The 20,246-nt window shown below is 37.4% G+C and overlaps 1 protein-coding gene across 2 annotated transcripts in view; it reads right to left on the minus strand.

Annotated features, from left to right (window-relative positions):
• The window catches only part of LOC143172703 (phosphatidylinositol 3-kinase catalytic subunit type 3), an 83,095-nt gene that overhangs the window by 22,072 nt on the left and 40,777 nt on the right, over window positions 1-20,246 (minus strand). For both annotated transcript variants that reach the window (XM_076362387.1, XM_076362386.1), the window contains 3 exons: window positions 19,648-19,722; window positions 7,377-7,545; window positions 1,668-1,758 (listed from right to left, as the gene is read on the minus strand). In XM_076362387.1, coding sequence (XP_076218502.1) covers window positions 1,668-1,758; window positions 7,377-7,545; window positions 19,648-19,722 — 335 coding nt within the window. The remainder of the gene's footprint in view (window positions 1-1,667; window positions 1,759-7,376; window positions 7,546-19,647; window positions 19,723-20,246) is intronic.

Raw genomic sequence — 20,246 nt, forward strand, 5'->3', positions numbered from 1 at the left:
GGGGGTTGCCCTGACCCAGGTGCAGGACCTTGCACTTGGCCTTGTTAAACCTCATGAGGTTCACAGGGGCCCACTTCTCCAGCTTGTCCAGGTCCCTCTGGATGGCATCCCATCCCGCTGGCATGTCAACTGCACCACTCAGCTTGGTGTCATCTGCAAACTTGCTGAGGATGCACTTGATCCCACTGTCAATGTCATTGATAAAGATATTAAACAGTACTGGTCCCAATATGGACCCCTGCAGGACGCCACTCATGACCAGTCTCCAGCTAGAGACTGAGCCGTTGACCACTACCCTCTGGATGTGACCATGCAACCAATTCCCTATCCACTGAACAGTCCATCCATGAAATCCATATCTCTCCAATTCAGAGAGAAGGATGTTGTGGGGGACCATGTCAAAGGCCTTACAGAAGTCCAGATAGACAACATCCATAGGTATTCCCTTGTCCACTGATGTAGTCCATCAAAACTTGGTAGGTATTGAACTGTTTCGGTTTTCTACTTTAAGCCTCTATCTCCCATGTTCTATGCGAGTAACCTATTCAATCTTCGCAGGGCATTTAGGGACAGAGGTGAGGTTCAAATATTGATATGGAAGAAGAATTAGCTGTCAGTTTCTCAGGAAAACAACCAAGTGGAGGGAGGACTGTCATCTTTACCACAAAATACAGTACTTCTGGCTAGCCCAGCCTTCCTGGAAGTGAAATTGAATAGCTATATGAACTCTTTGTATCAATTTGAAACCAAGAAACTCTGAACAGAAATGCTTGAATTATTGCAGGTAAAGAGAAAGATTTTGTTGGAGTCACAATTTAGTTTTCTTTAAGGGAATTGTATTAGAACATGAAATATTCAAGGTTCTGAACCTCTGCTTTCATAGCTTATTGAAAACACTGAAGAACAGCCCATTTTAGAGAAAATCCACTGCTGGAATAAAGATTACACTGAACTGATTTCCATTGGATACACAGGCTCCACAAAGTCTTTTGTGGAATTAAACCAAAGAGCCCTTCACTATAAATCAGGTTATAAAAAAGCCAACATTTGCCTAAAATGTAAGTGTAATGAAATCTAGATGAACATTTATCCCGTATTTTTAGTGTCAACTGTTGTTGAAACATCAAATGGAGAAGAATGATTCAGGCTGGTGCAAAGGGACAAAGTTAGAATTATGGGACATGAGTTTGTTTTCACAATAAACAAAAATTTCATGGTGATGAAGATATACCAGTCTACTGGTTTTAAATCCGCAGCAGACTGGTTTTATATCTACCAGTAGACTGGTTTTATAAAACCATCCATTACTTACAGGATTCTAGACTAGATGGAACGATCTTTCATGATATAGTCACTTATAAGTTTCATAAGGTGGGATCACTGTTCTTAGCAGAATGCTAATACCACTTGGAACAGAGCGCTAGAGCAGACTGTGCGCTACTGCATGGACGATAAAGAGCTATTCTGTACTTATGGGCACACGTGCTAAGTGATCTCAAAAGTATATTCTCGTATCTTTAACTTCAATGATTCTAGAAATTGCTCAAAACTTATAAAACAGGAGAACATATTTTCAGGTCAGTTACAAATAAGTCACCACAAGTGACTGAAAATTTCATGACATGATGACTTGGGTGACTGAAAGACAAGGAAAGCTTTCCAATTACCTTTTTTACGGTCTTGTCAGGTTCAAGAGCAATATCTGGAATGTTGGCATCCACCATGAGAGAAAATAAGTTCAAGATCAAGTTGGAATACCTAAGCAGAAGAACAAATTAGGTAAAACACTTTGTAAACTGTACAAAAGACATTTTGTAAACAACTTCATTTAAGAACACATCATCTTAGCGTGAATTGGTAATGCTTCAGATGAGATGTGCTCATAACACTTTAGTTGAACATATTTACGTTAAAACCATAGGATAACTGATATTAGAAGTGAAAGTTTAAACCTCAAACTGTCTCAAACTGCCAAAACTGAACAGACTACTCTGGTTATGTTATAATTTTCTAAAAATTGTCAGAACATTTATTCAGAAACACATCAAATATAAACCGTGAATCATATATTGTAAGATTTAACACCATTTTCTACCTCTAGTAGGACAAACGTGCTAGAAAATTGATTCAAATGTTATTTTTTATTAAAAAGGATATTGGTGATACAGCAATATTATATAAATTAGCATTCAAACAGCTGAAGTCTTCAGAATTACAAGAAATGATTTTTCAAGTTGCTGCAAGGGCTTTTCCCATAACAAGTTGAATATAAGTAATTTAACCAGATCCAAGTCTGCAGTTGCTCAGTTAAGCTGCAATAAAATTGGTAGGCACGCTACACTTACGAAGTACAAATGTCATTTATAACTATTAAAAAAGACAAGACAGAGTATAGTTTTCAGTTTTAACATGGTGTTGGAAACACTTGAGAATCTTTTAAAGAACACCATTTTGCCCTTGCAGGAAATTAGCTCTAAGTTGCTTTTTGAAAGGATAATTTTCAAGCTGTTCAACATAAACTGAAACTTCCCCTCCTCTCCAAAGAGATCTAATCCCCTTTCAGAGACAAAGTATGTGACTGACTTCAAAATCTGAAATATTGCTTTGCTAAGAGCACTTGAAGCTTCATAGATGATAGAAAATGAATTCTTAGCAGCAAAACTTGTTTATTAGGAAGCTACTGAATATATATAAGCTGACAATTGCAAGGAGTACGAAGTATTTTAACTACACAAAAGGACTGCTTCATAGCCATATTTTACAAAGTAAATACTGCTCAACAAAATATCTCTCTAGAAAAGCATAATTCCATCAAAAACTCTTAACATCTCATTATTATCTGCAACTAGCACTACCTAACACATTCCAATATAAGTTTTAACTCTTTATAACACAAACATTTAAAATAAACTATTTGGGCAGAAATCTTCAGTGCCTAATCTGTTTCAGCTGTTCTACTTCACTTTCCCAGGGGCAAGGGGCTGGAATCAGGAAAATTACTTTTATCACAGATTAAAAGAAAGAATGAAAAGTTATGCTACCATTTTGTTTCAGATCTGGCTAAGAAATCTGGCAGTCAAGTTGCTTTGGTGCCAGGACCAGACACCACAGGTTTTAATGAAAATTTTTTCTACTTGCCTGAAACAAGCAAATCTCACTTTAAACATGCTTAAATCTTACAGCTGCATTCTCTCAAGTCTCTTCCTAGGTCACTGGTAGCTTCCATTGGTAGTTCTCCCTTTGAACTGACCCAGGAGTCCAGAGTCTCAGACTCCCTTTTGCTCTTGAACCACATAAAGGGTAAGAGCTTATGAGCACTACAGGTTACTGGGGCTATTTAAGTGATGGAGGTTTGTAAAAGAGAGTTCAAAGGTCTAGGCATCATTGCTAGATGCCAGTTAAGGGCTAGTTCTGTTCCACACACTGAAGTCTTTTGGTTCTTGGTGCCTAAAGTAAAAGCACTGGAAGCATAAGATCATCTGAAGAATCTCATTAAAAAAAAAATAATTCAAGAACAGGTAATTTTGGGGAGGAGAAGTATGAAGTGGGATGAGACAAAAATCAGGAAAGAGCTGCTTACTATATACTATCTGCAGGTCTCTCCTCTGCCCCTCACCCAATTTCTTTAACTCAGTAATCAACTAGATGGTGGTCTAAGGACGAAAAAGAGCTTATTAAGTAAATTTGTTAGCTGCCTCTAGGATCCTTGTCACATTTCACAGACTTTTAGAAAATTTATTCAAAAACCGGGACTTGACAAGAGAGGCAAGAGCTGAGCTTCCTACTTTATAGACAGTTGGCTGCCATCCTTCCCATAGACAACATCCTTGGCAAATATGCCAAGATGTTCACAACTGGTCAGCTGACAGCCCAAATTCACCTGAAGTCTAGACATTTTGCTGAAACACCCAAGTTAGGAATCTGACCTGTAAAAAACAAACACCTTTGTCAAGCAAGTTGTATCACTCGTCTTTGACATCTACGTTACAAAGGCCTCTGGAATGGCTGACCTCCATCCACAGCCAGAACAAACTAGGAGCTCAGTTTTTATAGGTTTAAGGAGCTTCAATTAAGCACCTAAACTTGACCCTGAATCCTTCTCATGTAAATGCATTCTTTGTTTTCCTCAAAGCCCCGTACAAGTGAATTTACAAAATAAATGAGCACTCAGCCGCACTGGAGGTTGATTAAACTTATGGTTTAAACATGTGGTGCTAAAACCATGGAGTTTCTGTAAAAGTTTAAGAAATCCAATAAAATAACTCTATTCCTACATAGAAGAGGCCTCTTATATACCAAGAAACCCACATCAGATAGAAGTTCAAATTCTTGCTGCCATCTTTTCTGAGAACAGCAGTTTTATTTTTAAGTGCTTAGTATCTCATCAAACACGTGTTTGATCCTAAGCACTTCTTTATGTATTTTTTTAACATTTACTGGCCCCTCTTCATATAGATGTCTTAAACCAACTGAACATTTAGGCTGTTGACGTTGCAATACGTTATCAAATTTGAAGCCACAAACTTCCCTTACAAAGACAGGACAGGAAAGTATAGTTACCAGCAGTCCCAAACTAAAGCCCTGTTTACCTGGTCTAACTCAAAAATTCCTAAATTTAAAATGGGATTGCCTTTTCTGCAATATAACTTGGTTACTCCCAGGACTCATATCTTCTCTTCAAGACATACATGTACTCCCCAGTCACTATCACGTCCCAAACAGCTATAATGAACTATGGCACTTATTCTTCCAAAAGCATTTCCTTGCAGTCCAGACTCAAGCAAAACTGACCTGATCCCAACCAGTTTCACCTTTGCTCTTCCCCCTTTCACCATCCACCCCCAGCTTTTAAAAGACTATCCAGACCCTGCACTGCCTAGCTACAACCTTTCCAAAGAATCAGCACTTCCGAAGGCCATCACAGCTTTCCACTTGTTGTCTATAATTTTTTCATTCAGATCCATATGGCATCCTCTGTCTACTATACCATTGAGAACAGGCTGGGGAAAAACTGGCTGGAAAAATATCCAGCCAGCTGGATATCCCCATCCATACAGAGCAAGTATCTCAGCCCAAACTACAGCTTCTGTCTCCTGTTACTTCCCAATCCTTTGTCCCTACCTATGCCTACTAACTCAAACTGAACATCAAACTTCTCACGTGACCAACACAGGGGAAATCCTTGCAATCTAGAACCTCACTCTGGGAAAAACTTTCAAATGTTGATGCTGGATTTTTCCCTGCTGGATCCTGCTGAGGACGTGTAAACTGGGAATTCTCAGAGGAAGGGAAATGCTGACGTGTAACAGGACTTGAACATCTTTAAATAGGCTCAACGTGTATAATGAAGGTAGAAAAGGCTGCTACAGTCCAAGTGAGGATGCAAGTTATGCTGCCAGCTACAATTTGCCCTGCAACACATTCAGAACGCAGAGGCTTCTCCTTCATTACAGCATTGCTGACAAACATACATGACTGATTATTGTTGTTCAAAAAAGTAGAAAGCATCTCCCCCACCCCCCAAAGAAAACCCCAAACCCAACAAAAATCTGCACACCAACGATCACATGCCAAACTGCTTCCAACCTAAAACAATGAACAACACTATTTTTCCACTTAAAAGTTTTAAATTCTTTTTATTTGTTTTCACTATGCAACACCAGGAATCCTGAAACACTGAGATACAGCACTTGAAATATGTAGAGAACTGTCTATACCCCAGGGAAATAAAGAAGAGAGAATAAAACACGAATTGACAGAGATGACAGAGTTTGCATTTTGTCTTAGCAATCGGAGGTTATGATTTCACACTACTCAGCCAGAAGAAGTATCTGTGAACAGGTTTGTGTCAACATGCAGAATTGTTAGAACTAAGCCATTCCACCTCTAATTATTCTTTTTTTCAATAAGCAAGTAATCCTAATTTTTAGTTCTAGCTGCTTAAGTAATAGTTACAGTAATACTAATATTATCCTATGCTATCTTTGTTGAAAGCCTTAAAGATACTTATCCAGAACCATTTAAAAATACCTTCCTATTAAACTGAACAAATATTGGAGAGACTATAATTACAACTACAATCCCAGACACTAAAAATGAAAACATCTTGATTTACAGTTTAGTTTTATAGCCAAATTACTGCCATATTCCACACTTAATGATGATCTTTGTAGCAAATCATTACATGAATTAATGCAATAGATAATCCTTCACTGACACAATAGACCTTTCCATTGAAACAGCTAGGTTTAGACAATAAAAACAACTCAAGTATTTCACAAATAAGAAATACAGTATTACAAAATAGTTAAGCAATATTTAGAACATGGAATATACATTAGCCTTCCTGAGTGTTCTCTGAAGTCACGAAAACTGTTTGCTGATAACACACTGCTGTTTTTTCATGCTGCTGAATTGCTTTTAACCCATTAATAACGTCAGTTCATAAACCAACTCCTTACTCTTTCTCCTTTTAACAAGGAGAGCGCTACATGTAGCATTTTTATTTTGAATCATTGACTGCCCACTTTTCATACTACATGTACTTTTCACATATGCTTTTCATATTACTAATTTTTTCCACATATTTGAAGGTTTGCATTATGTGATCTGGATAGCAAAGTGAAATTCTTTCATCTCCATGGAAGATGTACTAAATCAATCACTGGACAGACCAAGAGTGCTTACCTGCGTGCTGTTCAAACAGAACAAAGCTGAGCTACTTGGCTCAGAGAGTTGATGGTAAGTAATATGGCCACTGAAAAATAATAAAGCTGATTCCAAGTCTAAAGGAGGGATCTGTTGGTCCGTAAATAAATACAGTCTAAAGAGGTTTTAGCTGTCACAGTTCTAGGTATCTACAGAAACTGCTAACACACTTGACTGTCACTACAAGTAGCTAATTTTTGTCCTGCAGGACCCGAACCCAACTAAGCTTATGTATGCCATCTTCAAGCCAAAGAATTTGATCATCACTAATCTAAACTGGAAGAGGATAAAGCAGCAAACGAGTAATGACTTAAGAGTTAAAAGGACAGTTAATTGATCATCAATAATCAGAGAAAGAGTTGCTTAAGGGCAAAAACATATCCAAAAAGCAAGATATAAATTAATACACCACAGAAGTTACAAAAAAAGATATTTAGGTTATTAAACAAGCAAAACTGGGGACCTTAACTTGAAGGACAATTACATTCAAGCTCCACATTACACCAATGCTGTGATCTTTTCATTCGTTTTTGTACAAATTCTTGTGACTACGTTCAGGCTTCAAACAAGCTTTGAATTTTCAACAGAAATATTTTCTCCGATTCATTTACTCCTCTCCTGCTTTACGGCGGCTCTAATAAATTTTAGCATCAAAATACTATTGTTACCTGCGGAGGTGGAGAAAGGCTGTGTAGCACTGCTTACGGAACTCCTGGTACTGCTCACTCTGCGTGCCTCCCATACCTTCCACCATCTCCTTATTCAGCTTCATTGGGGGAGGTAGAGGCTTAGGGTCCCGACCCAAAATATAACCAAAGTCAATGTGAAATAGTTTACCTGTAGAAGAAAAGGCAAACATAATTATTTATTTCAACACTTCATATAGTATCAAATCTTGATGCAAAACTTGGGGAAAAAAAAAATCTTTAAGTGCAATCTCTAGAAGATGCTAAACAGCTCTCACAAAAATACAATTCACTATCTTCTGTAAGGCTTATAACCATGTATTTTATATCTTCAGCTGCCAATTTAAAATTATGGGTTTAAAAAAGTAAAGCTGATTTCAAATTCCTTAAGAGTACTAACAAATGAGATGAGGTTTTTGCCTTTTTTTTTTTAAAACATATGGAGTATATTCACAAAGACTGAATCAATGCTGAAACTAGTCAGTAGATATTAAATGCACAGTTATATAATGGATACTACTAATTCTTTGCTCCTTCTTTAGAATTTGTTAGCAAATTAAAATATTAATACACACACTGCATTGCTTTTAGTATCCCATTTGGTTGCTGTGGCATGAAATACGTTATTTCAGCTGTATGTTAAATTTACAAAAGAGAAAATAGGACTCACGATCCTAAGAACGACCTTTCAAAGCCACTAAATACCAAAGAAGATTTCAAAGCTATTTCAAAATTCTTTAAGAGTTATTTAAGTAAGTTTAAAATTTATCAATAGTTTTCAAATACATTGAAGAAACATCACTACACTTCCATATATGAAATTGTATTTCAAATTTGCCAAAGTCTGTCTTACACTTTTTCAGTACTGAAATGCAAGAGTTACATCACTTGATGACTACCTTTCCCTTCTCAGACAACTGACTACATTTAAAATGTTTCTGCAGCATTAACTTGACAAACTTATATACATCTCTTGCTTCAAATGCACAAGGCAACTTCCCTTCCTATCAAGAGCTCGCGTGCAGCCACGCTCTTTACAATATTGCTCAGACCTTTATTGGGGATAATTCACTGTATTCCCTTTCAATAGTACTGAACCTTATGTGAGATAGGTGGCCAAATGAACAACTGAAACACCAGCAAGTTCAAAAAACCTACTAAAACATTTAGATAATCTGAAGATTAGATATTGTATAAATACGCAAACAAAATTGTTGTCAACAGAAATCAAAATAGTACCATTCATAATTCTTAGGAAGCCAATTTTCTAGGAACATTCTTGACTCACTTAAGTGGAAAATATTGACCTTATAAAGCAAAAAACTTTTTGAAAGTGTTCTGCAAACAAATTTTCAGTTTGAAATGCGTAAAACAATGACTTGGGTCATACCAGAGCTGCATTACAAAAAGATGGTAAAGAATTCAGACACGTCAAGAAACGTTTATATATTTTTTTTTAAATTATATAAAAAGAAATCTGTTAAGTGATTTCCTTAGGACAGAGAGAAGCCATCTTCCTGAAGTCTGCAGTAATGAGGAATCCGGAAGTAAATTAAGTACAAAAAGGTGATGTGTGTTTGAACTGTTAGGTAAGTTAAGTTTTGCATCCAAAGCAAAACTACCCGGTGACATTAATAAATTTAAGTTTTATATGACTAATTCATAGAAGAGAATGAAATGTAGATACAAGATGGAAGTTCTTTTAAACAAGAAGGTAGAAAATTATTAGTATGATTGTTATCTAGACAGCCACAGATAGCACAGAACATACACAGTCTTGCTTCAGAATTATGGAACCAAACAGCATTATGGACAGAGATCTGTTTGCCAAGGGGTATTTTAACCTGCAGCATCTGTATTCATTTTAATATTTTCATGAGCTTAGGTGCTCAGCACTCTTGGGAAAAAAAAAAAAGGAACAGCCAGTATCTTTCAATTAGTCACCCCTCTTTGACCATTTCATTGAATAATGTTCTATCATCAGAGAAGGCTGCTTGAGATCTGTCATAAGCACTCTTCTTCAACCCAAGAAACAAATTCCATCACAGTCAGTTTTCTAAGGGAGATCACAAGGATGCTTAATAAGCAGGCAAAGTATTTGCTAGTTGATAAATGGAACAATGATTACATTTTGCATACCTAACTGTGCTAAAAAACACCCCACCCTTCCTTCAATAGTTTTTTCAACCTGTTACAGGAGTTACTTTCAGAGCTCATTTTTGTACACAAAGTTTTTGAAGTAGGCACTTTGACATATACAGCCTCCCCCAGCATTAAGTTACAAGAGATGTTTAATTAAAAAGTTTGGGGGTCTGTTTTCTGTTCACTTATTCAAACCTGTCACCTTGAAGAGTCAAGAGACAACATTTTGAATAAAACAGTAACTCTTGTGGCAGTAATTAAATCTTTTTTTAGTTTGCTCTGGAGATAGGGAGTAAGAGACGATAATTAATAATGTAAATTGATAACAAAGATGCATCTAAAACATTTTAATAGCTGACTGATATATGTTCATATAAATTAATTAGATATCAAATAGTTTGTTTACTCATTTTTAGAAATGAAGTATAAAAAGTTTAAGATGAGGCCATCCTGCATTAACATTATAGCTTCCCTAGCTGTACTTCAAAATTCAGCAGATTTTTAGGCTGACTCAAATGTATGTCAAAAGCTTTAATTTAAATACATTAAATATATTTAATATTTTTCAAATCCCTGTACTAAACACAGACTTAACTCATTTTCATTCGTGCAGCTCCTCCAAGATCAATTAAGCCAGCATACCACGTTACAGAATACGGGCAGAAGGCTCCCCTTGGTGCCTGCCTGAAGCCGCTACACCAGTAAAGACCAACCAGCCAGCTTGAGGGAATGCTGCAGTTTTAGAGCGTTCTACACAGAAGCCTGACTCATGTTCTCCTCGAGGACTTAACTACAAATGGAACAAAAGAAGAACAGGCCTGCTTTGGGTAACTGAAATTGGTTGTATATTTAATACTGAAAATTAGGTGATGTTTATATTATGTTAATAAATAATAAATTTATCAAGTTAATAAACTTGATTTGAACTATTTTAATACTAAGATAAAAGGTTGCAAGTATCTCAAGTGATCATCCCAAGTAAAATTTGTATCAGGGTGTAACACTGAACATCCCACTTTCACAATATTAATGAATGTGATCATTAGACTATCACTCAGTATAAGCTCTGTTACAAGAACAAGGCTGGACAAAGTTTCTTGTACCTATCCGACAAGGTGTAGTGCCAGAAAATACTAAATAGTAGCAGAAAGAGCAGGATAAAAGTAGGAACCTGAACACTCCAGCTCTATATAAAGCAACTGTTGTAGATTATATGAACTTCAAACAAAAAAAAAAAATATCACTTTGATCCAGAAATTACTGTACTGATGTAATTTTAAAAGGACAGAAAACATATTTCATCAGAATTTTTGTTCTGCAAAAATTGACTTTCACTGTGAATAGCATATTGTCTCCTAACATAGCCATCATTCCTCATACGCATCTGTAAGAACGGAGGCAAAAGCTGTCAGTAACAACTTATGAATTTTTTTTTGGTCAACTTAAACATGTTTTTTTCCTCAAGAGCACAGCTCCACAAAACACTACTCATCCAAAATTTGCCAGCCTCAGGTACGACAATACTTAAAAATAACCTTGTCTAGCAATCACAGCTCAAAAACAGTCTACAGGAGAATCGGCATCTTATTTGGGCAGGTGTTGCATGAGTTTTTAGTTCTGGAGTGTCACATAATTTGTGCAGTTTGTATTTGGAAGTTCCTGAAAGTTATGTAATTTGGTTGATAAGAAGCATACCTTCCCAACTGAATTTAGAAGATGACTCTCTTAAACTTATATTTCACAGAATCACAGAATGGTTGAAGTTGGAAGGGACATCTGGAGGACATCTGGTCCAACTTCCTGGTCGAGCAGGGCCACCTAGAGCCAGCTGCCTTGCCCAGGACCACGTCCAGACAGTTTCCGAGTATCTCTAAGGCTGGAGATTCCATGACCTCTCTGGGCAACCTGTGCCAGTGCTCCGTCACCCCCACTATGAGTAATAAATCATACTCATAGCGTGGTATTTATATATAATTATCATCTATCCTCCCAGTAAGTTAGACTGCTTGTGAACTTTGTGTAACACCACTGTTTCTAAAGGCTTTGAACTTGCATGTTTTATAAAAGAATTACATCTCCTTCCTTCAATATACAGTGCCATAACACATACACTTCTATCTTAGACCATCATGTTTTTAACCTCAGCTTCTAATCCATCTTCTTCAGTTTTATTACATCTTAGTTTAAAGGGCTCTTAATTATTAGACACACTTAGAAATTAAAGACAAAACTGGACTTCTCATTTTGGTTTATTACTGTTCCTGAATGACTGCTAAATCATATGGGTGAGAGTTTTTTGTTTGAGTCATGTTTTAAACTAAAAGATAAGTTACTTAAGACAACAGGTGAAATATATTTCATCCTCTAAGCCTCACATTCTTGTAAGGCTAGATATAAAGGCCTTGGATTTCTAGTATTTAGACACTGAAACCTTTAGACACCTACTTAAAAATTTGAGCTCCTTATAAAAATGGGGGATTTTAGGCATCTGAGAAAACAAAACGTAACAATTCAGGGAACACCTCGAGACCACAGACAAGTACGCATGAACTTCCTGCTCTGTTTCAAGGCTAGGAGCAGGACTGTATGTAGGCACCTACATATAGTTCAAGATACACAGCTTTGGACCAACATTTCTGAGGAGTTGAGCCACTTTCAACATCAAAGTCTAAAAGATGACATCAGCACTCTTTCAGGAAGCAGGAAAAATCTCTGCTGGAAAGAGAGACAGAGTCTCTCACCTTAAAGGTGAGAGATAGAGTCTCTCACCTTAAAAAACAGTGCCCTAATAATCACTCTCCACTCCCTACTTAAGCTATTTTACTGTAGAAAAAACAAGACACAAGGCATTTACTGACTGGAAGAGGATGAGATGTTTCCAGGAATATGCAATAATGCAGCATGCACACACAAAATTATTTCATTCAAAATCTAAAAGCTGATACTGTTGTGTACTTTTAAGCTTTTTTTTTTTAAAATTTTATAAGGTTGACTACATTTTTCTACCCAGTTTTCTAACATATGGAATAAAGAGGACAGGCCCTTGGAGAGTTCAAGGAAATGGCATCAAGCATAGAAAGTTTCCCTGACTAGCAGTCAGGGCATGAGGGATTTGAAAGTGCATCTGAGTTCCTTTCAGCCTTGAGTGTGAAGTGATCTTTGAATAAGGGAAGCATGGAGTTGCTGAGACTAAAAATTGGTATCTGGTGCTTGCAATAGCCAATAACACCTGACTGCAGCCAGAGAGGCTGATTTGTCCATCACTTTTACTGCTAATGCCTAGATTTTAGTACAGGAGAAGGCTCCCCTATAGCAGCACAGAAATTGTTTTATTTCACCAGAGGACTGTTAGGAAAAGCTACTGAAAACCTGCATAGAACTCTGAAATCCTTAAACAAAATGTGGAAAGCAAAGCAAGTAAGATGCAATTACTAAAATAAAGTAAGTCTGGTGGCAATTATCTTTTAAGAGGTGAGAAAGCCTTAGAAATTATTCCAAACTTACCTGTTCCCACTTTTGGGAAGAGGGGGGGAAAAAAAAAAGACAACCAACCAATACACAAAAACCCTGAAGCTCTGAATTTCAATGCATTTTACGTAAACTGCAACTGCCACTACTATTTTAACCTGGCTCGTATAGAAGTACAATTTAGTGACTGTTTTAACTGAATTCCTATTTTAAATTTGAAGCAATAGGATAAAAACTCCTCTGATGAAAACGAGCGGATGGATGGATGGGATGGTTTCCTGGCTTTCCCAGAAAATTCTGATGCTACCATCAAAACTGCTCCTTTACTAACAGAGCACTGCCATGGTGAAAAAAATCAGAATGCCTAATTTATTGTCATCGTTTTCATCAGCTACATGTTATAACTTTTCTAAGACTACACAAAAATGGAAGAAAGCAGAATGAATTCTTAAGGACTTATTCAGGCTACAGATTTTAAACTCGGTATGCAGCAACAGCTGGAGGTGAAGTTTATCATCATCATCCATATAATGGATAAGGGCCCAGCTTGTGCTAAGCGTTGTAATTTTTCCCCCTCACACCTCAAGCTGTCCATTCTCAAAATACACTCCATGCAGGCATATTATAAGAAACAAAGAGTCAGATATACATTGTTAAATGAGAAATACTGTTCAAGATACCTGTAAGAGAAAATGTTTTATAGCAGACCAACAGTAGGCATCACGGAAATTGGAGTTGCAGAGAGAAATCTAAAGGATAACAGTATGTGTTAGTTTTGTGGTTTTTTGGGGTTTGTGGGCTTTGTTTTTTTAAAGGATGTTCCTCTATCAAGACCAGTAACATTTAAAAATGTATTTAAAAATTCCACTGCATTTTACATACTATAGTAGTTTGCAACATTAATAAATGTATTTATCAATGTACTTATCTAAGTACTGATATAGAAGGAGGGTTTGAATCCCAGAGTTTTTTTCCATCAATTTTTGTCATCTTCAAACGTGCTTTGAAATAGATGGTTTTAACTGAAAAGCACTGAAAGTACAAACACGTGGTGTCATCTCACATACGGAACTCTTCAGATCTTTGCTGTCTTACCCTGTCAAGCCTTTCTAACTGAGACTGAAGAATAAATCAGATGTCAATTGGTGCACTTCACACTGAAGACAGACCACAGCCCTACCTCTAAGCACTAAATGAGAAGACAGTCCAGTTCTTTCACCTGTCTACACATGATGCTAAAAGCAAATGTGGTTTTCAAGTTCTGAGCCCTCAGTCTTTGACCTGCCCTCAGATAGTAATAACCTAGTATTATCCACGTAGCAATTCACTCTAATGCTACAGAGCAATTTCAGGTGTAGAGTTCAGATCAAAGTACCTGTATTTAGGGAACCTATAATGGAAACTTGAATTTACATGTAGGTCCCTAAAGGTTATTGAAAGATTAAGCTGGCCAGTCACTAGCATGAGAATTAGTTGCTCAGACACACACATGCAGTGCTACTCAAGAATGCCATTTGAATGTCTCAGGATATCCTAAAATATCTAACACATAGCCTGCAAATATGACAGGACTTTTATGAAACCTTTGTCTGTCCATAAAGCAACTTGAAGTTATTAAGATATCTCAGATGGGACAGGAGACTTCACTTGGCTATCATAGTCTATCAAAAAGCTCTAATGATGACTGTACTGTCGTAAGACTTTAAAAGGCTTAGCAAACATGAAAACATCCATACTTGGGTGTTACATCAGTAGCTAGATCCCAACTCTACAATCAAAAACAGAGAGCAGAACAAATGGAGAAGAAAGTATTTTCAAGGGAAGGTATGACATAATTGAAACATACTAGCATAACGCGTATTAAATGAAAGTTAACTGAACATGGTACATCTCGTATATCACAATCCAGCTCTTCCTTCCAAGGCAATAAAGGGCACATTAGCTGGTAAGTGAGATACTGGCATTAATATATAAATCAGTCTGTAATAGAATAGAATGTTTCAGTTGGAAGGGAACTACAACGATCATCTAGTCCAACTGCCTGACCAATTCAGGGCTGACCAAAAGTTAAAGCATGTTATTAAGGGCATTATCCAAATGCCTCTTAAACACTGGCAGCCTTGGGGCATCAACCCCCTCCTCTAGGAAGCCTGATCCAGTGTTTGACCACCCTCTCGGAAAAGAAATGCTTCCTAGTGTCCAGTCTAAACCTCCCCTGTTGCAGTTTTGAACCATTCCCACACGTCCTGTCACTGGATCCCAGCGAGAAGAGAGCAGCACCTCCCTCTCCACTTCCCCTGCTCAGGAAGCCATGGAGAGCAATGAGGTCAACCCTCAGCCTCCTTTTCTCTAAACTAGACAAGCCCAGAGTCCTCAGCTGCTCCTCACAGGACATTCCTTCCAGCCCTTTCACCAGCTTCACCTCCTACAATGAGGCACTGATGTTAAAGCTGGGTATTCAGCTGCAAAACAGTGTCTTGTTATTTATAAGTCACAGTAATATCTGCTGTTACAGATTTGGAAGCAAGAAATTAAAACTTACAGCAATTGATAACATAGAATCATTAGATTGGAAAAGACCTCCAAGATCATCGAGGCCAACCATAAACCTAACACTGCCAAGTCCACCACTAAACCACATCCCTAAGCGCCTCATCTACACGTCTTTTAAATACCTCCAGGGATGGGGACTCCACCACTTCCCTGGGCAGCCTCTTCCAATGTTTCACCACTCTTTCAGTAAAGAAATTTTTCCTCACATCCAATCTAAACCTCCCCTGGAGCAACTTGAGGCCATTTCCTCTCGTCCTATCGCTTGTTACTTGGGAGAAGAGACCAACACCCACCTCGCTACAACCTCCTTTCAGGGAGTTGTGGAGCACAATAAGGTCTCCCCTCAGCCTCCTTTTCTCCAGGCTAAACAACCCCAGTTCCCTCAGCCGCTCCTCAGAAGACTTGTTCTCCAGACCCCTCACCAGCCTCGTTGCCCTTCTCTGCACACGCTCCAGCACCTCAACGTCCTTCTTGTAGTGAGGGGCCCAAAACTGAACACAGTATTTGAGGTGCGGCCTCACCAGGGCCGAGTACAGGGGCACCATCACTTCCCTACTCCTGCTGGCCACACTATTTCTGATACAGGCCAGGATGCCATTGGCCTTCTTGGCTGCCTGGGCACACTGCCGGCTCATGTTCAGCCGGCTGTCGACCAGCACCCCCAGGTCCTTCTCTGCCGGGCAGCTTTCCAGCCACTCTTCCCCAAGCCTGTAGCGCTGCATGGGGTTGTTGTGGCCCAAGTGCAGGACCCGGCACTTGGCCTTGTTAACCCTCATACGGTTGGCCTGGGCCCATCGATCCAGCCTGTCCAGGTCCCTCTGCAGAGCCTTCCTACCCTCGAGCAGATCAACACTCCCGCCCAACTTGGTGTCGTCTGCAAACTTCCTGAGGGTGCACTCGATCCCTTCGTCCAGATCATTGATGAAGATATTGAACAAGACCGGCCCCAAAACTGAGCCCTGGGGAACACCGCTTGTGACCAGCCACCACTGGATTTAACTCCACAACTCTTTGGGCCTGGCCACCCAGCCAGTTTTTTACCCAGGAAAGAGTACGCTCATCCAAGCCATGAACATATTTCATCTCCAGAAGAAGTAGGAAGTTGAAAGTTCTCAGAGAAAATAAATATTCCTGTAATGCAATGCTGACTATATAATGTGACCTTCAGGTTACAAGCTAAGGCACATTTATGAAACTGATACAAGTATTCTTGTAATTTTAACATTACTAATAGATGAGGAAGTTTTGACTGAAGGTTCCCTATATCTCTTTCCAAAAAAACTTCTACAGCTGCCCTTGAAGTATAATGTATAGCATTTAAAAATTTGAAAATCTATATTTCTTGTTTAAGACTACTTAAAAAAAAATCACCCTATTTCTAGAATTAGAGGCATAAAACAGTCATGAAAGACAGCAGAAATTATTTCACCCAGATAACAGACATTCTTATCCTATAGTAAAAAAAAAACCAAACAAAAACCAAAACCCCAAAACATTTCTAACATTGAGTGGGAAAGAATTTGGTTTTCTAAACTTCAGTATCTATTGCTTAAATATTAGGTTATACCATATCTATTATAAGCATAGACATCTGTATGTTAGAAGATGATGCAACAATTCCATTGGAGGGAGTCCAACACAGATGTGGCTACATCCACCAAACTAAAAGGTAGAGCTGAAAAAGGTAACGATATATATTGCCATATAAATCCAAGAAAAGTATGTGAACCCACAGCTGGTACTCAGCATTCTTTACCCTATTGGAAAGCTTCAATTCATTACATAAATATCATCAAGAAAGGATGCATATATGGTCATATAATTTTGAAGAAAGGTACTTATAGCTTCCATTCTTGAAGTTAGCTCTTTCCAACTTAAGTCTAAGGGATTCTCAGTAGCAAGAAACAAGTCTTTGTAGCAAACCTTTGTTGTATTTGAAACATAAGAATTTCTCTTGACAGTTCAAAAAACCTCTCTCGGTATGTGACAGAGCATAGGTAGCAAATGAAAACAATTTCAGGCTCAGAATGTACCGTGGATGTGCGCTGCCCTCTGCTGTACTGCTTAAATTCTTCCACTAAGCCAAACAGCTATTGTGCTGTTACTTTTTAACATAGACAGGTAAGATACACTTTACCCCAAATCAACACACTAAAATATTACTACTCTGAGTATGCAAGCAGTGCCTGCTATGTCTCTTTTCCCCAAATAACATTTTTTATTTACATGTTTCTCATTCAATAAACATTCACTTTTATAAACACTTAACCACAACTCCTAACTCTTCATCACTTTGTAATGAAGGTATTCAAGGCATCAGAACTCCTATGGGAAGCTGTAGTTCAAAAGCAAGCAAGCAAAAAAAAAAAACCCAAACAAAAACAACTCCAAAAAATTTTTCCCCTACAAGAAATGTTTTTGTTTGTTAAGACTTTGTGAAGTTCATGCATCTACACACGAACTCATTTTCAATGAACACACCTGAATTTCCCTCCACCCTAAGGCATTGATTGCAATTGTTGAAGTAGCTTAATTTTAAAAGCTTTCATTTCCTCTAGTAGAGGAATCTTCTATTTATTTAGAATCACTAGAATTATTCACTCTACCTGGTCTGTTATTAATCTCTACAGATGGTAACAAAAAATAACATAAAAGAAGTTAAAACAAGTTAGGGAGAATCAAAACGCGTATCTGCTATTTTGAACTCTCAAGATACGCAGCTTTTGCTGCAAAGTAAAGGCTGTACTTGATTAAACAGTAACTTCTACTACTTTCTCTCCCCCAGATGTGAATTTGTAATGAGCAGAACACTAAAGAGTCTATTTCCTTCTTTGTTTTTAGAGAAGGATAAAAAAAATAGATATATATAATCTCAACTGGAGCTGAACGGTCCAGACAGCTCGGTTAGGCTGATCATGAAAACTTGGATTTTTGCTGTACAGTGGTTTGGTTTCATCAAGAACACAGGACTCATAGGGAATAGAAAATGCTGAAGTGAATCCTCCTTTGACAGGTCTCATGTGACATTCCCACTTCTGGGACACATCATGTAAATTTCTTAGAAAAACATACAGACCTGGAAAGCTCACAGAACCATTTTGTTTAAAAGGAAGTCAAATCTGAATTTGCATGGACATCTTACTGAAGTCATCAAGATTATACCTAATTCCATATGACTACTGATAATACTTGTCTAAACATCTACTGTATTTAGAATAGCATACATAAAAAAGAATTATTTGACAACTATTAAAATACAACCGGCATCCAATTAGTAGATCTTGAATTTCCTTTCTGATAGCATGTTAAAAAAAGCTACTAAACAGGAATGTAATAATGTAATGAAAAACAAAATGGTTTGATAAAGAACAATTAGGATACTTGGGATTGAAGTCACTTTGCAAGTATTTTTTTAATGCATCCTTTTTTTCAGCTTTGGACCAAGAGTTCTGAAAAAAATACAACACAAACGTAATTATGATTTTAGCCAAGTTTAAGGTAACAGTGAAATGTTTCCTGGTCTTAGGTGAAGGCAGTCAAATCTTACCGTATACTATGTCCATACTACTTTCAAAAAAAGCAGCATCACTAAAGAGAATTCTTACGTTTAACAAAAAAAAACCTTACAGGTCCAGCTTTCAGTGTAAAAAATGTGACGGTAGAACACAGGACTGTAAAATAAGCCAACCGAAAACTGTATGAAACCCCCAGTGTTTATAAACATATCTGTGTTTAGGTGAAGTTAGACTTCCATTACCTACAGATGTATAAATGGCTCTTAAACTGACATTAAAACCACGTATCAGATATACATTATATCTTGCCTACTAATGTGTTTAGAGAGCAATTAATCTACTTGCTTTCTTACTCTTCAACTACCACTTCACACTACGAATAGTTTAAAGCTAAACTTTGATTCACTGGATCAAATATTACTTTAGATGAGACAATATAACTTTACACTTAAAAATATAGTCTAACCTACAATACTCAGTGGGTTATACTCAAAGGGAAAATGAAGCAAAACAGTACCAACACATTAGAAATTAAATGACTGCTGTTATAAAATTATACTGCTAAAAAGAATTACCTGTTTTTGTTAGCAAAAGATTATCCAGATGTCTATCTCCAACTCCAAGGATGTATGTAATTACACAATAACCAGCTGTAACAAGTAAATTGTAAACATCAATGTAAGTACCTTTCCTGGAGAGCAACAAGTTCCAAACAATTAACAGCAGCATATGACATTATCTTAGTTCTTGTTCACATGTAATAAATACACCATAGAGACTCTGGGCAGGGGTCAGGCTGGTAGAGAATAATCAAGATTATCAGCCATATGAAGAACATCTGAAGTAATAAATTAAAACTCTGAAGTTTATTCACTACTGCCTAGATTTTCATTTCTTACTACATGATTATATGCCTAACACTAAAAGCCTAAATTCATTCAATATTGGGATTAAGAATACTTTGTAGTATTCCGAGCAAAATGAACATACACATTTTGAACTTAAGGTATTTTACAACAACTGTAAACAAGCATTAGACATTGATATGAATCTGGACTTATACGTCAGCGGTATTTACAAGCTAAGCAGTAAGCCAGGCAGTGATAAATAAATTGGAACTAATGCAAACTGTTTTAATTCTTACTTTCACCCACTAACCAGTCTGAAGCAGTTC

Source organism: Aptenodytes patagonicus, chromosome Z (assembly GCF_965638725.1).
Source record: "Aptenodytes patagonicus chromosome Z, bAptPat1.pri.cur, whole genome shotgun sequence".
Taxonomy (NCBI): Eukaryota; Metazoa; Chordata; class Aves; order Sphenisciformes; family Spheniscidae; genus Aptenodytes; species Aptenodytes patagonicus.